This window comes from Archocentrus centrarchus, unplaced genomic scaffold (assembly GCF_007364275.1).
Source record: "Archocentrus centrarchus isolate MPI-CPG fArcCen1 unplaced genomic scaffold, fArcCen1 scaffold_89_ctg1, whole genome shotgun sequence".
NCBI lineage: Eukaryota > Metazoa > Chordata > Actinopteri > Cichliformes > Cichlidae > Archocentrus > Archocentrus centrarchus.
This window is the reverse complement of record NW_022060298.1, coordinates 236,113-260,078: the sequence shown is the minus strand read 5'-3', so window position 1 is coordinate 260,078 and position 23,966 is coordinate 236,113. Positions and strand designations below refer to the sequence as shown.

Here is a 23,966-nt window from a genome sequence, read left to right as displayed (position 1 = left end):
TTCTGAGTTTGTCACTGTCTGCTGGCAGTGAGACAGAGATGCTGAAATTCATCTGCATTTACTGTGAGTGAGTGTGACTTTGTTTGTTGTGCAGAAACTGCTTCAGACTTCAAGGCAGTCAAATCTGCTGACTTTACAACAAATTTCATCAGGTTAGCCTCCACCTCATGTTGCGTGTGTAACTCTAATGAAGTGATGTGTTTGTGGTTGGTGTTAATCTGCTCCTAAACTTCACTGAGTGACCTTAAAAAGTCTTCAAAGGTCTTAAATGTGAGTTTGCTGAAGCTGCAGGAACCCTGCTTTGATCCTCAAACACATCAGGAGCAGCTGCTCCAACACAAACACCACAGAAGAAGAACAACACTGGATCAGGTTAAAGGTCAGCAGCTGTTTTTATCTGCATTAATATCACAGGGACAGTGCATGTTCATGGACATCAATGTAAACATAGAAGATGGAAAGCTGCCAGATTGGAGCTAAACTGCTCATTTCCATCTGTAGTCCCTGGGCAGGTCACATGACTCTATCCAATATCCCAAAGACACACAGACACACAAGAAAAGCAGCAGAGACACAAAGACAAATGGCAACAATCCATCATAGTGAGTTAAAGTGATCACAGGTCTGATTGATCAGCCATCAGAGGAGTCGGATCAATGGAGCTGCTTCTGTTCCTGATGATCCCTGTTTGATCCTGGACCTGAGCTCTCCCTGCAGAGGAGACACAATACAGTCAGGCACACACACACACACACACACACACACACACACACACACACACACACACACACACACACCTACCTTTGACTTTGAGCAGCACTGTTTTATATCTGATGATGTATCCATGAATCCAGACTCCACATCTGTATTCTCCACTGTCTCTCTCTGTGGGCTGTTTCAGGGTCAGACTGAGGTCTCCAGTTTTCAGCAGGTCTTTATTGTCTTTATTCATCTTTGTTCGGTCTCTGTAAAACCGATCCTGTTCATCAGGCTGGTCAGCACCATGCTGATAAATGTAGACTGTCCTGTATGAATTATGCCAGCACACCACTTTAGTAGCTTGAGGCAGGTTTTCTGTGGTTTTGAAGGGCAGCTGGACAGACTCCGCCCCCTCCTCCACCTCCACCTGACAGACTGAGAAGACAACAAACACAACTTGAGCTGTACAAAGTGTGATTGGTGCTCACAGAGTAGCATCATGTGACTGTTGTTGTGCACAGAATGAAGTGATGGAGTGGCGCCTCCTACAGGCAGAAACAGCTCATGGAGATCAATAATGATTCCAGCAGAAACAACGATGATCTCAATGATCCTCCCACCCAGCACATCATCTGTTTGAACAGTTGCCCTCTGGTCAATAAAAGCCCATGGAGCCAGGCTAAGAAACTGCCTCTACCCTTGAGCCATGAAAACATTACACAACCTCTGATCTGGACATTTAATCTGTCAGTGTCTCCATCATGTGGATCAGCATTACCTCCATGATTACAACTCTGTGCAATACTTTTGTTTAGACATTGTGTCAGTAACACATTACTCTAATCTTTTTGTTAACAAGTAATCTAATGTGTTACTATTTGCAGTCCAGTAATCAGATTATAGTAACTTATCCAAGTCACTGTGTGTTACTATTTTTGTCATTTTCCTCAGTACAAAGATTATTTTTGCTTTCTTCTTGCGTCTCGGGGAGTGACCTCTCACTGATACGACAATTCAGTCCCATTTTCATCATGAGGACAATAACAGCACACAGACACACAAACAGAAACAATAGAGGGAAATACTGCTGAAATACTGACACTATTGTGAGTTTGTGTCAGCTAAAGATGACAATATCAAGGTTAGCTGTGCTCTCTGTGCGGTCGGACAGTGTGTAATAGAGGAAATGCTGCCCTTAAACACAGCTGACTCGCCCTCATTTCATGGTTGTCATTTTTATGTTGGGGCAGTGGCATGGGTGTGTTTTTATGTGTAATGTCTTTGCTTATATTGGTAAACAGAGTGCAGTCAGCATGATTTATGAAGAGCTTATATATAAAATGCAGAAATAACCTGTTTTCCAACAATATTTAGGAGTCTGTGTTATTGTACCTACATTATAATCAATCCAGAGCTTATTGGCCACTTCAAATATCTTTATAGATCTGTGATGTTATATTTGTTGTGATTTCTGCAGCTTTCTGAGCCAGATTTCTGTTTAAAAAGACATTTTTAGTGTCAGACAGTTTTAACCTTCATAAAATATGTGGAAAACTCCCTGCTGGAGCAGCGTTATAACGCCAGAGACGTCAGTGGTGACGTACCCACGCACTTGTGTGCTCACATGACTGTGAGGCTACTTAGCTAGCAGACACTTGCCATGCCGCTCCGGCATTTGATGATGATGATGATGATGATGATACTTTATTGATCCCACAATGGGGAAATTACAGTTAACAGAACACCCATCCAAGAAGACAAACAGAACAAACATGGGGAGATAGGTGAACTGTGGCCATGCTGCCCCCCTTCTGGAGGCGCTGCCATTAAAAAGACAGAAACAATAGTGAAAACATATAGGGATGAGTGAGGAAAAAATCATCTCATACTTTGTATACATTCACACATACACAGTATAAGGTTACAAAAACCTCTGCGACAGGGCAGAAACATATAGCATGGGAGCACTAGGGTGGGGAGGGATGGACAGGGGAGCCAGCGGAGGCGAGTGGGGGGGGGGGGGCGGGCTACTGTGGGGCTGACTCAAACTCCCTCCTCAGCTAACAGTTCTGATAAGATGTAGAGTTCATCAGCAGCTAGGTCAGGGAGATCAGTCCAACACAGGTCAGAAGAAGACAGGACGGCGGGGGCGTAGAGCATCTGTTTACAAAACATCCCGGAGACAATTTGATAAGCGGCAGTCCAAGGCCACCAGGGAGCCAAATTCCTGATTCTATGACTTGTTTTGGTACAGACTGTACTGATTAAATTGTTGACAGCCTTCAGTCTTACTGGCACCTCTCTGTGGCGAAAAATCCAATTCATCTGAATCTTCTTGGTTCGTTCCTTCGCCGTGCAGAAACAGATACATACATCTCCAAGATCTTACCCCTCAGAATCAGCTCCAGATATACAGAGTCTGAGTTTGAGTCTGTACCCTTCCCACGTTCCCGTCATAAGCAGCCTTACCAAGGCCAGACAGCTGCCTAGACTTCCTGAATTGCAACGACAAACCAGGTATCTCCCGGTCCAATTCGGAGAAACCCCAGTGTCAATAAGCCAAATGTGTGTGTATTCCATTGACAATACGGCCAGGCACGTCATCTTCCACACCACACAGGAATCCATAACGTAGCCAGCTGGAATGTCAATTGATAAGAGGGAATAGGGTTCTCCTTCCCCCAATTTCCTCATGGTGAAAATTTGATCAAAAACAATGGCATTGAGAGACCAGCTGACCAGATCCATAATTATAAATTCCAGTTCGGAAGTTGTGTGAAGAGACGCTCTAAAGCAGCAAAGCAGGGGAAAAAGGAAGGGCTGGGGAGAGAAGAAAAGTGCGACCATTTCGCCATAATGGCAGTATCGTTGTGTGTACGTGTGCGTTGATGACGATGTAAGTGCATCAGTTTTGTCTGTATTCATGTTGTATTTCATCCGCTGGTGTTTGTTACATGCTGTTTAGTCTGTTAACCGTGTAACGTTGGTCTACTGCGAGCTCTAGTTCACTTCAATGGGGAAATGCCTAAGTCTTAAATGGCTCGCTAAATGCTTATTTCTTGAGTTGTAGCTGCATTAATAGTCGGGTTTGGGAGTACCTAACTAGTATTTCTGACCTGTGGTGTTATTTCCACCGTTCTGTATGTGTTTGAAGCAGTAATTTAGCTTCTGAATATTGTATTGGCCGTAAGTACGGTTCGATGCGTTGCCATGGGAACAGTCGTCTTTCTAAGCTTTCCAACGGCAACACTGCTTTGCTATATGTGGTTTCAAAGCGCCAACTTTTGGTCACCAAGTGTATTGTGCTTGAATTGCTCTACGGGTTCACCTATATTGTTCTGCCATTACTTGCCACTTGCAGTAATTTAGTTTCTCTGTCACATTAATGCTACTAGGTGCAACTGTATTATTATGTATACCATGTAATGTGACTCAATGTGTATATTCTGCATAATTTAGCATTATGTAGAACGTGGTTGTATAGTTTCAAATTACCTTTCTGTATACTTTTACTTCACAGAGACCACACACACACACACACACCTGTATTCTGGCACCCACACTTGGATCTTTATTCACCATACATTGAATGTGTATGCAACCGTTCGATGAAGAATCCAACTTGATGCTTGCCTGTCAATAAATCTCTCAATATCACCTGAAGTCGCAGCTGTTCTCTGACCGGAGCACATAGCCAGTGGTGGGTCGACCAGCCATCTACGCACACGTCCGTCACAAGTGGTCCTTCGAGCCGGATGACCGCCCACGGTGCTATGGCGACCCTTCAAGGTGATGACCGAGAAGACTACAACCAAGTCCGCCACCAGAGAGTGAGACAGCTCCCAGGGCATCTTAGGGATTACAAGCTCGGTTTCCCCGCCACACAGCTGCCTCCCTTTGAGCGACACCTCCAGCAGGCTACTGCGACTCCACCAGCTAGCCAGCAAGTGCCTACCGACGTTATCACGTCTACGCCAACCATGCAGAGGACAGAGGAAGAGGAGCAATGAAGCCCGCTACAACGACCTGACCGCACAGCTACGGGAGTTGCAGCTTGTGATGGACAGTGCTAAACGCCCGCCCTACGCACACAGTGTGCCAGATGGTCAGCCATCCTATCCTCCATCTTGCTATCACTATCCTCCACATCACACTAGCTTGCCAAGGCTAACCCTTGACAACCCTGCCGGCAGCTATCGGTCGACACCATTGCACAGCCCCGCTCGCAACACTACTGCAGCGGACGTAGAGCCCCCACAGCAGCCAGTGTTACCGAGTAGCTCCCCTTCACGTCAGCCGAGCCTTCTGCAACAGACTGGAGAGTCACGTGCACAAGACCAAGCCATGCTTACCCCGCCAATCCTCCAGGCCCCGGCGCAAGCATCTATGGATGATGGATGGATATCCGATCCCAATTCTGCACCCCATACTCCTCAAAGGCAGGATGGCTATCTACCAAGGTCTGCGTCACAGCTTATTATACCTCAGGCTCAGCCGGTACAGCCTGTCAACCATCCACCCCCTGCCTCACCGAGTAATCCCTTTCCTCCACCTGTTCAGCATTCGCTACCTCCTCCAACACAATACCGATCCTACCCTCAGTACCCTGTCTATCCGCCTGCATTTTACCCATCCGGAGTGTACTACCCCTATCATACATCACTCCCGCCACATGCCCACAATGCCATCGCTAACACCCTATGGACAACCCGTTCCACCACCGGGGCCACCACCGGGGCTACCAGCTCCCGGCATCCTAGAAATGGCCATTGGCTCTTCCTACGGCATTCCCAAGCCTAAACTTATCCCATTCAGCTCTGGAAAGGAGAGTGACTTTATCATGACGAAGAAGGGACTGGACAGTGTGTTAAGTCCACACAAGCACCTAACTGAGGACTACAAGTACCAAGTACTTCTCGACCTCCTTAAACTACCAAACGCCTATCAAGTGGCCAAGAGGTATGTCCACGACCCAACACCATATACGAGTGCCATGCACGCCCTTGAACAGCGCTACGGTCAGCCGCGCCAGCTTGTCCAAGGAGAGTTGAAGGCCATCCTGAATTCTCCCCCTATCAAGCCCGGCGACGCACAGGCCTTTGAGGACTTCTCATCTGCTGTCAGCACACTAGTGGGCCTGCTAAGCACTATCGATGGTGCCTCTCGAGCCGAGCTGAGATGTGGCTCACACGTGGACACTCTGCTAAGCAAGCTGCCTGCCACCTATCGAGACCGCTTCACTGAGCATTGCCTGTCTAAAGGGATCATCCGCAGCGGCAGTGATCGGACATACACGCTCCCTGACTTTGCTGATTGGCTGGAACGCAAAGCGCAAGCCATACAGGTGGCTAGATCGGCTACTGGGGCCTCCAAACCGGAAGTCACTCAGTTCGAGTGCAAGTACAAGGCTGCCAAGCCCCAGCAGTCTAAGTCTGCCACTATCTATGTGACTAACCAGCCTGAGAGCTCCGAGTCACCACAAGGTTCTGCCACCTCTCCAGCCAGTTCAAACCCCGGCAAGGTCTCCAAGAAGCGTGAGCGTTTTAAGCCCTATTGTCCCTTCTGCTCCAACCAAGAACACTACCTCAGTGCTTGCGCAGAGTTTGCTAAACTCAGCACAGCTGAGAAAGGTGCATGGATTAAGGAGAAGAGTAAATGCTGGCGATGTGGGCGTGGTCACAAGCCGGAGAGCTGCACCTTGAAGAAGCCTTGCTCCACCTGCAACAAGCAACACCTTCTTGTCCTGCATGAGGTGGCCATCCAAGCCGGTCCGAGCCTCTTCAAGGGTCCTGCATCTTCCAGTCTGGTTTATGTGGGTCAGTCCAGTCACTCCAGTCGCATCATGCTGAAGGTCGTTCCCGTTCAACTACAAAGCGGAGGCAAGACGCTGGACACTCATGCCGTACTGGATGACGGCTCTCAAAGAACCATCCTCCTCCCTGCCGCCGCCAGGTATCTTGGTCTGCAGAGAGAGGATGAAGTTCTGCCACTCCGCACTATCAGACAAGATGTGGTGAAGCTTAATGGAGCATCCGTTTCGTTCGAGGTGTGTAATCCCACCGACACTCAGGTGAAATACGCCATCTGCCATGCTTTCACGGCAGATGAGCTCAGTCTAGCAGAGCAGTCCTGCCCTGCAGAGATACTCAAGAAGAGGTTTGGCTATCTCCATGGGGTGCCAGTGCGAGGGTTCAGCAGAGTCCAGTCTTTGCTCCTCATTGGCTCCGATCACCCCCACCTGATTACTCCTGTACGTCCAGTACTGCGAGGGCCCCAGGGAAGCCCTGTCGCTGTATGTACTCTACTGGGTTGGACCATACAGGGACCGACCAACTTCTTACAAAGTCCTTCCACTGCGACGTCATGTCTCCACGCAGCATGCTCGTCTCCAAATCACGAATTACGTCGGTATGTTGAGATGCTGTGGCAAGTTGACACCCAGCCGTTCCGGTCTGAGAAGGAGGTAACACGCTCCAAGCAAGATCAGCTAGCTGTCAAAACACTGGACCAGCGAACTGTCTGTGTCACCGTAGATGGCATAGTCCGCTATGCTACACCTCTACTCCGCAGGCCAACAGCTCCCAAACTCCATGCACCTCCATCGGCAGTGATGCCTTTGTTACGTGCCACTGAGCGGCGCTTAACCAGCAATCCAGATCTGGCTAAGGTCTACAACGAGGAGATCCATAAGCTGGAGAGAGCTGGATATGTTGTCAAGATCAGCAGTGACGAAGCAAGCCAGTCAGAGGAGTCATGGTACATCCCGCACCACATTGTTCACCACAACGGGAAGGCCAGGGTGGTGTTCAGCGGTTCTTTCCGGTACCAGCAAACCGCCCTCAACGACATCCTACTTCCTGGACCTAACCTCGGAGCCCCGCTGCTCAGTGTGCTTCTCCGGTTCAGGGAGTATCCAGTGGCCATCAGCGGAGACATCCGTGGGATGTTCCACCAAATCCGGTTACTCCCTGAAGACCAACCACTCCTTCGCTTCCTGTGGCGTGACATGGAGAAGGAGCGCAGCCCAGACATCTACGAATGGCGTGTTCTGCCCTTTGGTACAGCCTGCAGTCCGTGCTGTGCCATATATGCACTGCAACGGCACGTCAAGACCAACTGTACTGGTAACGAAGAGGTCCTGAATTCAGTCAACAATGCCTTCTACGTAGATAACCGCCTTCAGTCTCTCCACACTCCATCACAGGCCAGACAGCTGATTGACAAGATGAGAGTCCTGCTTGCTTCTGGTGGATGCGACATAAGGCAGTGGGCAAGCAACCGACCAGAGGTTATTGATCATCTCCCGTCAGAGGCAAGGACTGAAGGCTGCGAACTGTGGCTAACGGCAGAGAGAGTGGATCTGCAGGAATCCACCCTAGGTCTACGGTGGCACTGTTCCTCCGACACACTTGGCTACAAGCACCGCCAACCGGTAGCCACCGAGCCCACACTGAGAAATGTGTATAGAGTTCTGGCTTCTCAGTACGACCCACTAGGGTATGTTATTCCCTATACCACTCGGGCTAAGGTCCTGATCCAAGCCCTCTGGAGGCACGAGCAACAGTGGGATGAGCCCATCACCGGAGAACTACTCTCCGTGTGGCAGGCTTGGGAAAGTGAACTTCCCCACCTTCAGCACATCAGCATGCCCCGCCACTACACGCCAGTCAACATGAGCGCTGACCCTTCCAACGTCGACCTACATGTCTTCTGTGATGACTCGGAGAAGGCGTATGGAGCCGTTGCCTACCTTCGTATGGAAGACGCAGAAGGACGTCCACATGTGTCATTCATCATGGCACGATCCCGGGTCGCACCGCGGAAGCAGCTCTCCAAGTTGTTGGAACGATGGGCCCGCCTTTTTGTACGACTCCCCTAGCCATTGGCTACATAATTTGGTGGGGAGAGTGGAAGATACAGAAGAGCTCAGGAAGTCCACGTTCTGTGGCCAACTTACGGTCTCTGATACCTGTCCCGATCCACTGCAGTACGACACCTGGTCTGACCTGGTAGACGCTACATACCGGTCTCAACACGGTGCGGCAGTGGCCCCCATGTCTGCTTCTGCTCGCATAGACACAGAGGTAGCTCTCCTGAAGCGAGCACAAGCAGACAGCTTCTCTGAAGAACTCAGTGCTCTACAGCACGACCGCCGTATCCGACCTAGTAGTCGCCTCATATCACTCTCACCAGAGTACGACCCCATTCTTGGTCTCATCAGAGTGGGAGGCCGCCTCCGTAAAGCTGATGATCTACCTGAAGACTTGATACATCCCGTTGTCCTTGCACCAGATCATCCCATCACACAGCTTCTGGTGAAGGACTACAACAATCGTCTCTGACACGCCGGTCCCGAGAGAGTCTTTGCGGAGATCAGGAGGTCTTACTGGATCCTTAGAGGCCGCCAAGCTATCAGGAAGCATCAGCGACACTGTGTCGAGTGCTGCAGATGGCGAAGCAAGCCTACGATCCCCAAGATGGCCGACCTACCTGCTGCGTGCCTCCGACTCAAAAAACCCCCTTTCTGGTCTACCGGAGCGGACTGCTTCGGCCCATATGTGGTCAAGATAGGAAGGCGGCAAGAGAAGCGTTGGGGCATTGTGTTCAAATGCCTCACGTCCCACTGCATCCATCTCGACTTGATGCCGAGTATGGACACAGATTCCTTTCTCCTCGCCCTCCGTCGCTTCATAGCGTGCCGGGGCAAGCCCTATGAGATACTCTGTGACAGAGGCACCAATTTTCGTGGCGGCGAGAAGGAGCTCCAGCAAGCTTTCGAAGCTCTTGAGCCATTGCTCAAGGAACAATTGGCCAAACAGTGCATCCTGTTCAGATTCAACCCCCCTCTCGCTCCACACTTCAGGGGAGCGTGGGAGAGGGAAATAAAATCGGTTAAGGTATCCCTCCAGACCATCCTGAAGGACCAAGTCCTCCCAGAGGAGGTCCTAGTGACTGTGCTCACTGAAGTTGAGGGTATCCTCAACTCTAAGCCCCTTGGTTACGCATCCTCTGACTTGGCCGATCCTGACCCGATTAGCCCGAATCTCCTCCTCATGGGGCGGCAAGACGCTTCGCTACCACAGGCAGTCTACGGCTCCAGTGACCTCCTGAAACGACGCAGATGGAGACACAGTCAGGTGCTTGCCGACCACTTCTGGAGTCACTTCACCCGCAGGTACCTACCTGGTCTACAGCCCCGTCAGAAGTGGAGAACTACTACACCAGACTTGGCGGTGGGCACTGTCGTCATGGTGCTCGATCCGCAGCTCCCGCGAGCGCTGTGGCCTGTCGGGCGCATCACCCGCATCATTCCCAGTGACGACGGCAAGGTACGCACTGCAGAGGTGAACATCAAGGGCAACCTCTACACCCGTCCTGTAGCCAAGGTGGTCGAGCTTCCTGAAATGCCTGATGATGGAGACCCCAGTGCACAATAATCCAGCAGAGACTTTCCTTTTCTACGTATTCTCTCCACGAATCCGGGGGCGGCTGTGGAAAACTCCCTGCTGGAGCAGCGTTATAACGCCAGAGACGTCAGTGGTGAAGTACCCACGCACTTGTGTGCTCGCATGACTGTTAGGCTAGCAGACACTTGCCGTGCCGCTCCGGCATTTCGCCATAATGGCAGTATCGTTGTGTGTACGTGTGCGTTGATGACGATGTAAGTGCATCAGTGTTGTCTGTATTCATGTTGTATTCCATCCGCTGGTGTTTGTTACATGCTGTTTAGTCTGTTAACCGTGTAACGTTGGTCTACCGCGAGCTCTAGTTCACTTCAATGGGGAAATGCCTAAGTCTTAAATGGCTCGCTAAATGCTTATTTCTTGAGTTGTAGCTGCATTAATAGTCGGGTTTGGGAGTACCTAACTAGTATTTCTGACCTGTGGTGTTATTTCCACCGTTCTGTATGTGTTTGAAGCAGTAATTTAGCTTCTGAATATTGTATTGGCCGTAAGTACGGTTCGATGCGTTGCCATGGGAACAGTCGTCTTTCTAAGCTTTCCAACGGCAACACTGCTTTGCTATATGTGGTTTCAAAGCGCCAACTTTTGGTCACCAAGTGTATTGTGCTTGAATTGCTCTACGGGTTCACCTATATTGTTCTGCCATTACTTGCCACTTGCAGTAATTTAGTTTCTCTGTCACATTAATGCTACTAGGTGCAACTGTATTATTATGTATACCATGTAATGTGACTCAATGTGTACATTCTGCATAATTTAGCATTATGTAGAACATGGTTGTATAGTTTCAAATTACCTTTCTGTATACTTTTACTTCACAGAGACCACACACACACACACACACCTGTATTCTGGCACCCACACTTTGGATCTTATTCACCATACATTGAATGTGTATGCAACCGTTCGATGAAGAATCCAACTTGATGCTTGCCTGTCAAAAAATCTCTCAATATCACCTGAAGTCGCAGCTGTTCTCTGACCGGAGCACATAGCCAGTGGTTGGTCGACCAGCCATCTACGCACACGTCCGTCAAAAAATATGAATATATAAAAGTCACTTTGCCAAAAACTGAGTGCAGCTTTTACTTTGTGACAGAAAAGCTGTTTCTCACTCAAAATGACCTGATATCATTCATGAGAGATATGTTTGATATATGCTTCACAGATTATAGGTGATTCTGGCACAACACCAGCCGCCGATGAACAAATAAATAAATAAAGTAACTTGTAATCTAACTTAGTTAATCCTAAACTTAAGTAATCAGTAAAGTAATTAAGTTACTTTTTAAAAGAGTAATAAGATTATCTTTTTCAAGGTAACTATACCATCACTGGCACCTACTGTATCCAACTGCTGCTACTGTTGCTAATATCCAACACATATCTTTATCCAATCATACATATACATCCACACTCATATTCTTGTTAAGTGTATTTACTTACTGTGATATTCATCCTTAGCTGTGTAAATACAACAAACATTTGAGTACTAAGTGTTTTATTTATCTTATTCTATTCTATTAATATATACCTTTATACTTTTATAGCTGCACAATGGGAGAAGCACCTGTAATTTTATTATATATGATATATAATGACAATAAAGCCATTTTAACCAGAGAAAAACATCAGTCCACAGCTGAGTTTGTTTCCTGTGTCTAAAGTGGGAATATTTGAGTGTGATGACCAAATAAAGCTCATTTCCTTTTCCTGTCTGTCCTCCAGCAGCCTCAGCTTCTTCTTCTGCTCCTCTGGAGCTTCAAGCTGCTTCTCTTTAGAAGGAGACCTACAAACCTTTGCATCCAGCCACAAAGACCCCATGGGCTCCTCTGGCTCAGCAAACATCATTTTCACTCTCATTACTGTTAGACTTCACAATAAAAGCCTCAGAATGATGGCTGCTCCACCCTGACCTTCGACACCATCCAAAAAATGGATCAAAGTGTTTGAATGATCTCAGCAGCTTTCAAACTCTTGGTATTTATACATTTAGACTGATTTGAACTCAACTAACAAAACTATTGATTTGATCCAAACTAAAATCATGTCAGAGGATTTTATTTGGAATTTACGGTCAAACATTTTTAATTGTCTTCTTTGACCTTTGACATGTATCTACAGCACTGACCTTTGACCTTCAGCTCCACTTGTTTCCTCATTAGGATGTTTCCCTCCCTGTTGTAGACAGTGCAGGTGTAGGTGCAGTTGTCTCCATCTGTGGGGTACTTCAGGGTCAGACTGAGGTCTCCAGTTTTCAGCAGGTCTTCATTCATCATCGTTCGGTCTCTGTAAGCCTGGTCCTGTTCTTCAGGCTCGTCAGAGCCGTTCTGATACACGTGGACCTTCCTGTTGTATTTGTAAAAGATGTAGCTGTCCATCCACTCCACTTTAACATCTTCAGGTAGGTTTTCTGTGGTCCTGCAGGGTAGCTGGACAGACGCCTCCCCTGACTCCACCTCCACCTGGGGGACTGAGAGGACAACAAAGCACAACATGAGCTTGGATGGAGACATTTGTGTTGATTCTAACAGGCTGAATGTTGCTGCTTCACTGGGAGCTCACTGTTAGATAGAAAGTATTCTGTGTGAAGAGGAGACGCAGCAGAAAGATGAAGACTGACAGGAAGAAAGCAGTGAACAGACTGTTGGAGCTGCTGTTAGTGGGACAGGACTTTATTCAGTCTGTGAGGAGCAGATTGGACTTGATGAAGCAGAGAAACACAGTCTGAGTGTTTCTGTCACACTCACTTCATCACAGCTCAATGTGAGAACATTTGGAACAATCTGATAGAAGCGTTCCTTTAGTCAAAGCTGCAAGAAAACACTATGAAAACACCTGACTGCACACAAAACTGCAGTACTGCCAAACTGTACATAAAGTACGCAAAGTAAAAGTACTTTTTGTGCAGAAACATGTTGGCATCAGTGTGATATGAAGCAATATTACTGCTGCACATGTTTCAGGCTGAGCTCAGTGGAAATCCTTTCTATGGTGTTGAATGTGCAGTAATGCATCATATTCTATAACATAATACCTGGAATCAAAGGCTGAGCTCTGTGTAGGACAGATTACGTATTGATAATACTGAATTTCTAGGAAATTTTGAAAATTCTTAAAAAAATAAAAGTCAAACAACAAAAATCCATCTCCTTTAAGAACATTAAGAGTATTTGTTACAAGGTTTATAAAACTTCATATAAAAATGACAGAGGAGCAGCAGATGTAGTGAAAAATTGATGAATGATGGACGGACAATAGACTGACACCAGATGGCCTGGTACTGTAAAAGTTTTATTAGCTTTGCTGACTGTCATCATCAGTGGAGTTTAATAAAAGTGAAGTTCTTGTGTTCTGCCTAATTTTGTTTAACACATGTCTCTAATTGTTTTAAGTCTTCTTACTGGAAGCTCAAATTATTGAACACTTTCTGTAAATCCTATAATTTTCATTTCAGTTCTCAAATATCACTGTGTTCGTCTGCTATATGACATATTTAACTGAAATTGATGATCCAAACAACCAATGATTTATAAAAGGAAAATCATGACAATTATCAGGGGTGCCCAAACTTTTTCATACCACTGTATCTTTCAACCTCACACACTAGCCTCAGGCTCCTTCCCCAGCAGAGAGGTGACATCCCATGTCCCAGCAGCCAGTCGCGATAGTCGGGGATCGGTCAGGAATGTTGAATGTTCAAATTGACAGTAAAATTTTATCCATCTAGTTTACGTTTTCAAAATACAACATTGATTAAATTTTTATATTTCAGCAGGAGAAAATATTTAAGCCTAAAGGAGCGGGAACTCCCAGCGGCTGGTAACTGGAGTCAGCCATCTGACTGTGACTGAAGTGACTGTATCTGTAGGACAATGGTGTACTTCCCCTTGTCAGCTGGTCGTATGTTGATATTTTCATCCTTACTCGGGGCTGTGATGTCTCCTTTTCTTGAATCATGAGAGTGGATGGAGGAATTCTTGCACATCCTGATTTGCTCAGCTTCAGGTTGTGTTAGTTTGTTAACCCTTATTGCATTTTGTGGCTGTGATGAGATTCACCGTGGGCAGCTGTTGTGGGGATACAGCAAAATTGAACCCTTTGGCTAAGACATCATGTTCTGGTTTAGTGGGGATCCTGTGTGATAGGTTCTACACCCACTTCTCTTTGCTGTCTCTGATTGTGGTGTCTTCCTGTTTGAGTCCAGATGATCCGGGTATTGACTGAGAAGCTGAGTATCACCTGCATAACAATGTTCATTGTTGCCGCTGCTCTACCAGCAGTGGCAATGGACAGCTCAGAAAACAGCGGAGCACTTTTTGCAATTAAGTGATATCTTAATAAAACAAGCTGATATTTGAGGTTTACACAGTTACATTCCAGCCTGAAAACATCTTGAAAGTTTATTTTATGTCACAGAAACAGTCATATTTCAAAGTTTTTGGCCACTATCTTCCACTCTGGTCCAAGTCCACCACTTCTGCTCAGCGCCACCCCACAGATAAAACTCCGCCCCTTCATTTTAATATAAGAACATGCTTCAAATGAAAAACAGGGTTAAAAAATAAAAGTCACTGAAATACATAAAATAGCTTTACAAAATAAAAGTGTCACAAAATAAAAATGAAATAAATAAATAAATCATGAAATAAATTAAAATAAAATAATAATAAAAATAATAATGAAAAAATCTTTTAAAAATATTTTGTTTTATTTCATGGGGATATTTATTTCATGGAATATTTATTAATAATTTATCAATAGCAGTATTTATTTATTTCATTTTGAATGAAACGGCTCTCCATAAAGGGTCAGATTTCTTTTTGTGTGACAGCTCGTTCCTTTTCTCTCAGTGTTTTGCGCTCTCCTGCAATAATGTACCAATGTACCATCTTGAGTCTTCTTACAATTCCAACAGCATTCAAATTACTTTTTAGCTGAATGTGACGATTAAGGTAGCCCAACTTCCATTCAGTCCACATTTTTCCCTCTGAAAACTTGCTTGCTACTTTGGCTTCACTGCATGTTTTGCAGAGCAAACTTTTCTCCCTGGAAAAAGAAAAAATCTAACCCAGTTTCACCGTTTGTTCTTCTATTTGCACAAACTTCGACAAGAAGTGCATTTCTTTTTTATTTTGGCTTGGTGAGTGGATGTCCCACTGCCCGTTCACTTAGCCATGATAATGGGTTAGCATTCACGTCTCTTAACTCCACCACACTGTTCTTACCTAGCTAACCTGCATGGTGCCACAGTGCCTATGGGCAAGGCACGCACACACAATAGTATGTGATGATGGCTGCGGAGTGTAAGTGAACCGTATTGTATCATTGGCTTAACACCTGACACTCACTGACTTAAACTACAAAATGGTATGGAAATAATTTTTATTGGTCTAATTAGTTTACGGTTTATGTTGGATTAAATTTTTTGCTCTGCATAGATTTTCTTGTGTGCTGAGAATGTGCAAGCAGTGCGCGATTGTGCAGGCGCGCAGCTTAGAGGGAACATTGTGCTGGATGGCATTACTTTGGCCTTCAGTAACACTGTGAGAAGTCTTGGAGTCATTTTTGACCAGGATTTGTCCTTCAATGCACATATTAAACAAATATGTAGGACCGCTTTTTTGCATTTGCACAATATTTCTAAAATTAGAAACACCCTTTCTCAGACTGATGCTGAAAAGCTAATTCATGCATTTATTACTTCTAGGCTGGACTATTGTAATTCGTTATTATCAGGCTGTCCTAAAAGCTCCCTGAAAAGCCTTCAGCTGATCCAAAATGCTGCAGCTAGAGTACTGACAGGGACTAGAAAGAGAGAGCAGATTTCTCCCATATTGGCTTCTCTTCATTGGCTCCCTGTTAAATCTAGAATAGAATTTAAAATCCTTCTCCTCACATACAAGGTCTTGAATAATCAGGCCCCATCTTATCTCAAAGACCTCATAGTCCCATATCACCCCAATAGAGCACTTCGCTCTCAGACTGCTGGCTTACTTGTGGTTCCTAGGATACTTAAGAGTAGAATGGGAGGCAGAGCCTTCAGCTTTCAGGCCCCTCTTCTGTGGAACCAGCTCCCAGCTTGGATCCAGGAGACAGACACCCTCTCTAGTTTTAAGATTAGGCTTAAAACTTTCCTTTTTGATCAAGCTTAAAGTTAGGGCTGGATCAGGTGACCCTGAACCAGCCCTTAGTTATGCTGCTATAGGCCTAGGTTGCTGGGGGTGGTTCACATAATCCACTGAGTGTTTCTTTTCATTCACCTCTTTTCACTCTGTTTATAACCCACTCTATATTTAATCATTAGTTATTATTAATTTCTGGCTCTCTTCCACAGCATGTCTTTTTTCTCTCCCCTCAGCCCCAACTGACCTCAGCAGATGGCTGCCCCCCCCCCCCCCCCCGAGCCTGGTTCTGCTGGAGGTTTCTTCCTGTTAAAAGGGAGTTTTTCATCACACACCTAACACTTAAACACCTTGAAAACCCGAAGGCTTATGCCCGTCTTTTGTTTATAGATTTTAGCTCTGCTTTTAATACCCTACAGCCTCATTTGCTTATTAAGAAACTCCAGCAGATGAGCCTGAATCCTTTTCTTATTAAATGGTTTTATTCTTTTTTAACAAATAGGACACAGCTTGTCAGAATTAACACCACTCGATCAGAGTGAAAGAGAGGGTCTATCAGCACTGCGGTTCCCCAAGGTTGTGTCAGCTCCCCTCCTCTTCACCATTTACACAAATGACTGTACCAGCAGCTGTCCGGGGAATTATATTTTTAAATTCTAAGATGATACTGCTATCCTCGGCTTGCTGTATGCAGATATGGACCCATTACCATATTTTAATGTGGTTAAGTCCCTTGTTCAATGGTGTGATGACCACCACCTTATTATCAATGCCAGGAAAACAGAAGAAATGCTGATTGACGCCAAGTCCTTAAGTAATAATCTCCTGCTTCTTATTCATGACCAGAAAATAAACCAGGTCTGTTCATATAGATAGCCAGGTGTTTACCTAGATAACCTATTCAGTTGGGAAATTCATGTTAACAAGTTGTGCTGTCGTCTGCAGCAGAGATTATATCTCTTACGCAGACTAAGAGTTTTTTGAGTGAATCAGAAACGCATGTTTTTATTCTATCAGGCTGTATCAGAAAGCATCATCAGGTTTGGAATGTCAGCATGGTACGGCAATCTCTCCGTGCAATTAAAAACCAAACTCAACCGTATGGTACAAACTGCAATGAAAGTGATAGGTAACTGGCTCGCTCACTCTAGAAATGTATGTGGGAATGCAACACGTGCAAAGTGTTCTATTGTTTTAATGTTTCTGACTGTTTTTATTGATTTTTTTTAATTTTTTTTTTGGGGGGGGGTATTTATGCATTTTTAACATGACTTTTTTGTTATACTATATTATTGTCCAAGACAAATTTCCCTGTGGGGACAATAAAGTATATTTGATTGATTGATTGATTGATTGATTGATTGATTGATTGAAGTCATGATTAGGAACATGTGAGAGGGGGAGGTTTTATTGCTGATTGGTGAAGCTTGTGCCATGATGCTGGAACCAATCAGAAAAGGCCGAGTCTAAACCACGGCTCTCTCCAACTGTTCTTGAGTTGATGGTGCTTGTAGTATAAAACTGTTATGTTTAGCTTAGAGCAGTGCTCTTCTGGGGAGGGAGCACAGGCAGCTGCTGGGAAGGCCTGTGTCTCTGAACAAGACTGGTCACATGTACATGTGATTTCTTCTGATTCTTTAATACATTAAATGTTTTAATTAAAGTGTTTTAGGTGATCTCCTTTACAAATAAAAAACAGGCACTGACACTCCTGCTCAAATGTTTTGCTTTTAGAGAAAAACATCAAAAAATTTAGATTATTTGAAGGAAATGAAAATAAATTCAAACTAAAACTTTTTAGAGAAGAAACCTTTGACCTGTATCTACAGCACTGACCTCTGACTTTCAGCTCCACTTGTTTCCTCAGCAGGATGTTTCCCTCCCTGCTGTAGACGGTGCAGATGTAGGTGTTTGTGTCTCCCTCTCTGGGGTATTTCAGGGTCAGACTGAGGTCTCCAGTTCTCAGCAGGTCTTCATTCATTTTAGTCCATCCTCTGTAAAAGTCGTCCTGTTCTTCAGGCTCGTCAGAGTCGTTCTGATACACGTGGACCTTCCTGTGGTTTCTGTCCATCCACTCCACTTTAACATCTTCAGGCAGGTGAAGTGTGGTTTTTAAGGGCAGCTGGACATACTCCACCCCCGACTCCACCTCCACCTGAGGGACTGAGAGGACAGCAAAGCACAACATGAGCTTGGATGGAGACATTTGTGTTTATTCTAACAGGCTGAATGTTGCTGCTTCACTGGGAGCTCACTGTTAGATAGAAAGTGTTCAGTGTGAAGAGGAGACGCAGCAGAAAGATGAAGACTGACAGGAAGAAAGCAGTGAACAGACTGTTGGAGCTGCTGTTAGTGGGACAGGACTTTATTCAGTCTGTGAGGAGCAGATTGGACTTGATGAAGCAGAGAAACACAGTCTGACTGTTTCTGTCACACTGACTCCATCACAGCTCAATGTGAGAACATTTGGAACAATCTGATAGAACCGTTCCTTCAGTCAAAGCAGCAAGAAAACACTATGAAAACACCTGACTGCACACAAAACTGCAGTCAAAGTAGTTATTTTGCAGAAACATGTTGGCATGAGAGTGATATGGAGCAATATTACTGCTGCACATGGTTCAGGCTGAGCTCATTGGAAATCCTTTCTATGGTGTTGAATGTGCAGTAATGCATCATATTCTATAACATCAGATGTTTGTAGTGGCTGTCCTGTGAGGAGCAGCAGGTCTAAACAAACTGCTGTTAATGAGCTCACACCACAGGCCTACAGCTGGATTTGAAACAGTAGATTCAATGTGAAATAAAAACTCACAGCTGGATTCAAAGGCTGAGCTCTGTGTGACATGGTTACCTGTCAGTATCTACAGGGGGGTTCAAATATGAAGGAAACATGAAGGTGGTGGATCAGAAACACAGCTGCTTCAACTTTGGACATTCAGCCAACCAAGTGATTTCTCACAGATGTTAATGTGAAAGTGCTGCTGAGCCTCCACCTGTTCAACTTCCTGTCTGATGAAAGCAGCTCTGTCTGTTTGCACACAAGACGAGCATTCAGAAGTGCATCCAGCTCTGATCTATCACTAACAGCTGTCTCCCTGCTCTCCTGTCTCTCTCTCACTGTACTCTCCAATAAAGACAGACATCTTTAACTGACAGCAGTCGCTGTTTCGGCTGCTTCAAAGAGCTTTGGACACAAATATGAGCATTTAGTCCAACAGTTCATCTGCTCAAGCTTTTACATTTGGTAGAAAATCAAAGAAACAGCCACAAACATCAGACATGCTAACACTGTAAAACTATTGGATGGAGCTGACTGATACTGAACCACCATCATGACCTTTGACCTTCATCTACAGCACTGATCTCTCATCTTTGACCTTCATCTACAGCACTGACCTCTGACAGTGAGCAGCACTTCTTTCTTCATCAGGATGTTTCCCCTCTTGTTGTAGGCAGTGCAGGTGTAGGTGTTTGTGTCTCTGCCTGTGGGGTGTTTCAGGGTCAGACTGAGGTCTCCAATTTTCTGCAGGTTTCTCTTCACCTTCGTTCGGTCTCTGTAAAAGTCGTCCTGTTCTCCAGGCTGATCAGAGCTGCTCTGATACACATGGACCTTTCTGCTGTCTCTGTCCTTCCACTCCACTTTAGCATCTTTCAGCAGGTGAACTATGGTTTTGCAGGGCAGCTGGACAGACTCCACCCCTGAGTCCACCTCCACCTTGTAAACTGAGAGGACAACAAAGTACAACATGATGACATCAGCAGGTCTGATGGTCACATTTCTCAGCTTTCAGAGACTGTTTAAATTTTTCTGATAGAACAAACAGTCACATAATTATGTTAATTCAAAGTTCCTGTGATCAGCCGCCTCAGCTGTTTAAACCCTCAGTTTAAACAGCTGTTCATGGCAGGTATATAGTAGGGGCATGTAACAGGTGCTTCAGCAGCAATTGCCTAATGTTATAAAGTTAACCATCTGCATTATGGGTAGTGTAGTCGGTGAGACTCACCTGACATAAAACAGTGCCGAAAATGAAATAAAAGACCTCCAGAAACCAGAAGAAGAAACGGGAGAACCAGGAGAGCTTTGACCCAGGATGGAAATGGTTCTGTGGAGAAACATAAAAATAAACAAACAAACAAAAAAGCACACACATTACAGCACTGACTTCTGATGTGTATCTACATTTCTGACCTTTGACCTGTATCTGCATCACTGACCTTTTACCTGAAGCACTACTTTCTGTCTCAGGATGTCTTTGTCCCTGTAGATGGTGCAGATGTATCCTCCTGTGTCTCTCCCTGTGGGCTGTTTCAGGGTCAGACTGAGGTCTCCAGTTCTCAGCAGGTCTTCATTCATCTTCGTTCGCTCTCTGTAAAAACCATCCTGTGTGTTAAGGTTGCTGTCTGTGTTTGGATACACATGGACCACCAGGAGACCTAGGTCAGAGCGAGTCCACTCCACCCTGGTGTCCTCGGGCAGGTCAGGTGTTGTTCTGCAGGGCAGGATGACAGACTCTGAGCCTTCCTCCACCTTCACCTCCACCTGCTGGTCTGAGAGGACAATAAACCACAATATGAGCTGTAGAAGCAGCAGCAGTCACACTGATGGGAACTGGAGCCCAGCTGAGGATCTACATTCCTGACCTCTGACCCTGTCCTGTAACCAGTAATAATATACTAATATACTTTAACTCTACAAACTGTGATCAAAATGAATTTTTTTAAAGATGTTTTTAACAGAGCACTTTACAAAATCTATGGTTGGCATAAAAACACTGAGTCTGACACACTTATATAAAAACAAGCAAAAGTCAGCTGATAATTGTAAATACATTTACAGAAGTGTGAGTGTTGAAGCTCCCTGAGCTAAGCACACACTTCTGCACACAAGCTGAAAGACCCAATGTTCCAGCTGTAAGATCATCTCCTGCTGTTTGTTCATATTGTGCTGTTTCCACTGAGGTCACATATGTGGTAAATGTTGCTGCTGGTTTCACACTTTCAGAACACTTTAGGAAACACTTTGCTTCAGTTTAACCTCTGACCTTTGCCTACAGTATTGACTCATGACCTTTAAGCACAGCAGGTGCTGGAGTTTGTTCCTGACCTTTGACCTGCAGCTGGATGTCTCTCAGTCTCTGTTCTTGTCTTCCATCACTGATGGAGCAGGTGTAGCTGCCGCTGTCAGTCAGTTGTGGGTTCCTCAGAGTGAGGCTGAAGTCTCCAGAGTCCAGAGCATCAGACCTCATTGATGTGCGCCCGCTGTAACGCTGGTTTTGTCCTCTAAGATCATCTCCTCCTTCTCCTCGTAGGTGCACAGATTTGGGATCGAGATCTTCGCGAGTCCACATCACTGCGGGGTCCTCATGTATAAAACCTGAGTACAGGCAGAGCAGCAGGACAGACCTTTCCCCCTCATTGACCTCCACCAGCACAGCCAGGGCATGCTGGGAAACTGAGGACACACAAACAGAAACACAAATTAAATCAATTTTTTTGGGTTTGACCCAGTGCAGAAATGATGAACTGGAAGTAAAATCATCATCTGGGACCAGTTTTACAACCATAATAAGAAACTAAATTTAATCATTGGCACTCAAATCAGTGAAATGAGCATTTAACCTTTAAATATTTAAAATGGGAGCTGATCTACTGACAAATCACCAGTAAACTCAGACACACATATTTCATTTCAACAATGAAAGCAGCACAAAATATATATAAAGAAAATAAAGGGAATTTATTGTGTGACCACTGAACTGTTGACCAGCACTGTCACAAACTTGAAGATAGAATGAAGAAACTTAAATGAAGCTTTATCTGCATTATGTATATTTTATTTCTACAGCACATTTAAAAACAAAGTTGACCAAAGTGCTTTACAGGTTAGCTAAAAACAAGATGAAATCATGTACTCATAAAATAAATACAATAAAAGAAAACATAAAAACAAATAAATATGATAAAAAAAAACCCCAAAGTAAACCAAAGGACACCACAATCAAGACAAAACCTGGTGAGACTGTCATGGAAATCTTGACATTCTGCTCTATCTGTGTTAAACGTGACTGACTGAATGGAAGGCTCGCAGTATCATTCATATAATTATCTATTACAAGAGATACTCATCTGTACAAGTTTCCTGTGGATGACTATATTCTATTACAGTGGTGGGTAGATAAGCTATTCCTATAAATCTGAGGTCACTAATAGGCGGACTTGATCAAAGTGATGTGTCATGCGGACTGAAACCAAATACCAAAACAGAACTGACCACTTAAAATCTTCTTGAACGCTTTCTAGCTTTTACAGTCCTGACGGGAGTGGTGAAGCGTCCAAGGAAACCCACTGACCAATCGCATGCGAGTTTGGCTATACCACGTGATACCACCAAACTTTGGAACAAAGCGAGGAAGGACGGGGGTTGGAGAGAGGTTGGCCAGGAAAAGACAACAATAGAAAGAAACAGTGACTCATAGCAAGAGACAGAGGAGATAAACTGAGACTGGCTCTGACTACATTCAAGCCCATGCTTAAAATTCTGGCAGGACAAGCAAAACCTCACTTCTGTCACTGAACAGACAAAAAAATCAGTGATTGCCTAGAAATGTTCAGTTATTGAATAGGTTCAGATTTAAATTCTTTAAATAATTTGAGACGGCTGAGTGCAGATGTTAAACATAAAAATGTAAATCAAGCTTTTCCTTTATTTCTTTTGGATGAGACCACATTAAACAGAAATTAGACATGTTCAGCTCTTTGTTTCATGACAAATATACTGAATCCATTTCATTTGATAGGCAACTCAGTACATGCAGATATTCATACAATATATATATATATATATATATATATATATATATATATATATATATATATATATATATATATATATATATATATATATTGATATATGTATATATATATATATATATATATATATATATATATATATATATATATATATATATATATATATATATATATATATGTGTGTGTGTGTCAGTGTGAATGCTTCATCTACAGATGAAGTATTCACGATGTTTATTTCCTGGTTTGTGGCAGCGGCTGCTGAAACACCGTCAGCAGTTGTTGTGGGTCACCGATGCTCTTTATCGGTGGATAAACGCAGAGCCGGTCCTGGGCTTCTAAACGCCGGTCGGAGCTCAGAGGCTGAATCAGCTCGGTTCCGTCTCGGAACGCAGCGTCGAGAATTCCTACCGGAACTCCTTTAGCCCGGTTACTCAGCTCTGCCAGGGCGGAAGGATCCGATCTCTGCCTGCAGCTTGTTAGTCCGGGTCCTGGTCTGTTTCAAAGAAGCGAACGGGTTCACACGGAGCTTCTTACCTTTCAGGAGGAGCAGGAACACCACTAAAATCTTCATCCTGCTTTAAAGGGCCGAAACCGCCACAGAGTCCCGGTAAATCCTCCGCTGACCGAACGACGCTGCGCCTAGATACACTTCCAGCTCCAAACCACACCTTACGCTCTTTGACGCACAAAGGAAAGTTTACTTTCGGTTTCACAGACGGTGATCAGTGATTCTAACAAATGTGTGTGAAGGGGCAGATTTAAAAAAAATATTTTATGTCTTTATATAATTTCTTAATCTATAACCAGGAATAAAAGCAGCTCAGTCCCCTAAACAAGGAGAAGCAGAAACCAAACCAGGCAG

At 44.8% G+C, this 23,966-nt stretch overlaps 1 protein-coding gene across 1 annotated transcript; it reads right to left on the bottom strand.

The window, feature by feature from the left end:
* Positions 1-427: 427 nt before the first annotated feature.
* Positions 428-23,722, bottom strand: LOC115777952 (uncharacterized). Its single transcript, XM_030725977.1, has 8 exons — positions 23,639-23,722; positions 21,399-21,746; positions 20,299-20,397; positions 19,688-20,014; positions 18,125-18,451; positions 12,295-12,636; positions 802-1,134; positions 428-711 (listed from the first exon to the last, which is right to left on the bottom strand). Exons 1-8 carry the CDS (start codon positions 23,673-23,675, stop codon positions 617-619), a joined length of 1,908 nt encoding a protein of 635 aa, XP_030581837.1. The 5' UTR covers positions 23,676-23,722; the 3' UTR covers positions 428-616.
* Positions 23,723-23,966: the final 244 nt, after the last annotated feature.

Coding starts and splice junctions, on each gene's coding strand:
- LOC115777952 (XM_030725977.1), bottom strand. CDS start 23,675: ATGAAGATTTTAGTGGTGTTCCTGCTCCTCCTGAAAG. Junction 1,135..12,294: donor AGTGGAGCTGAAGGTCAAAG/GTCAGTGCTGTA, acceptor TTGTCTTCTCAG/TCTGTCAGGTGGAGGTGGAG. Junction 712..801: donor AGTGCTGCTCAAAGTCAAAG/GTAGGTGTGTGT, acceptor TCTCCTCTGCAG/GGAGAGCTCAGGTCCAGGAT.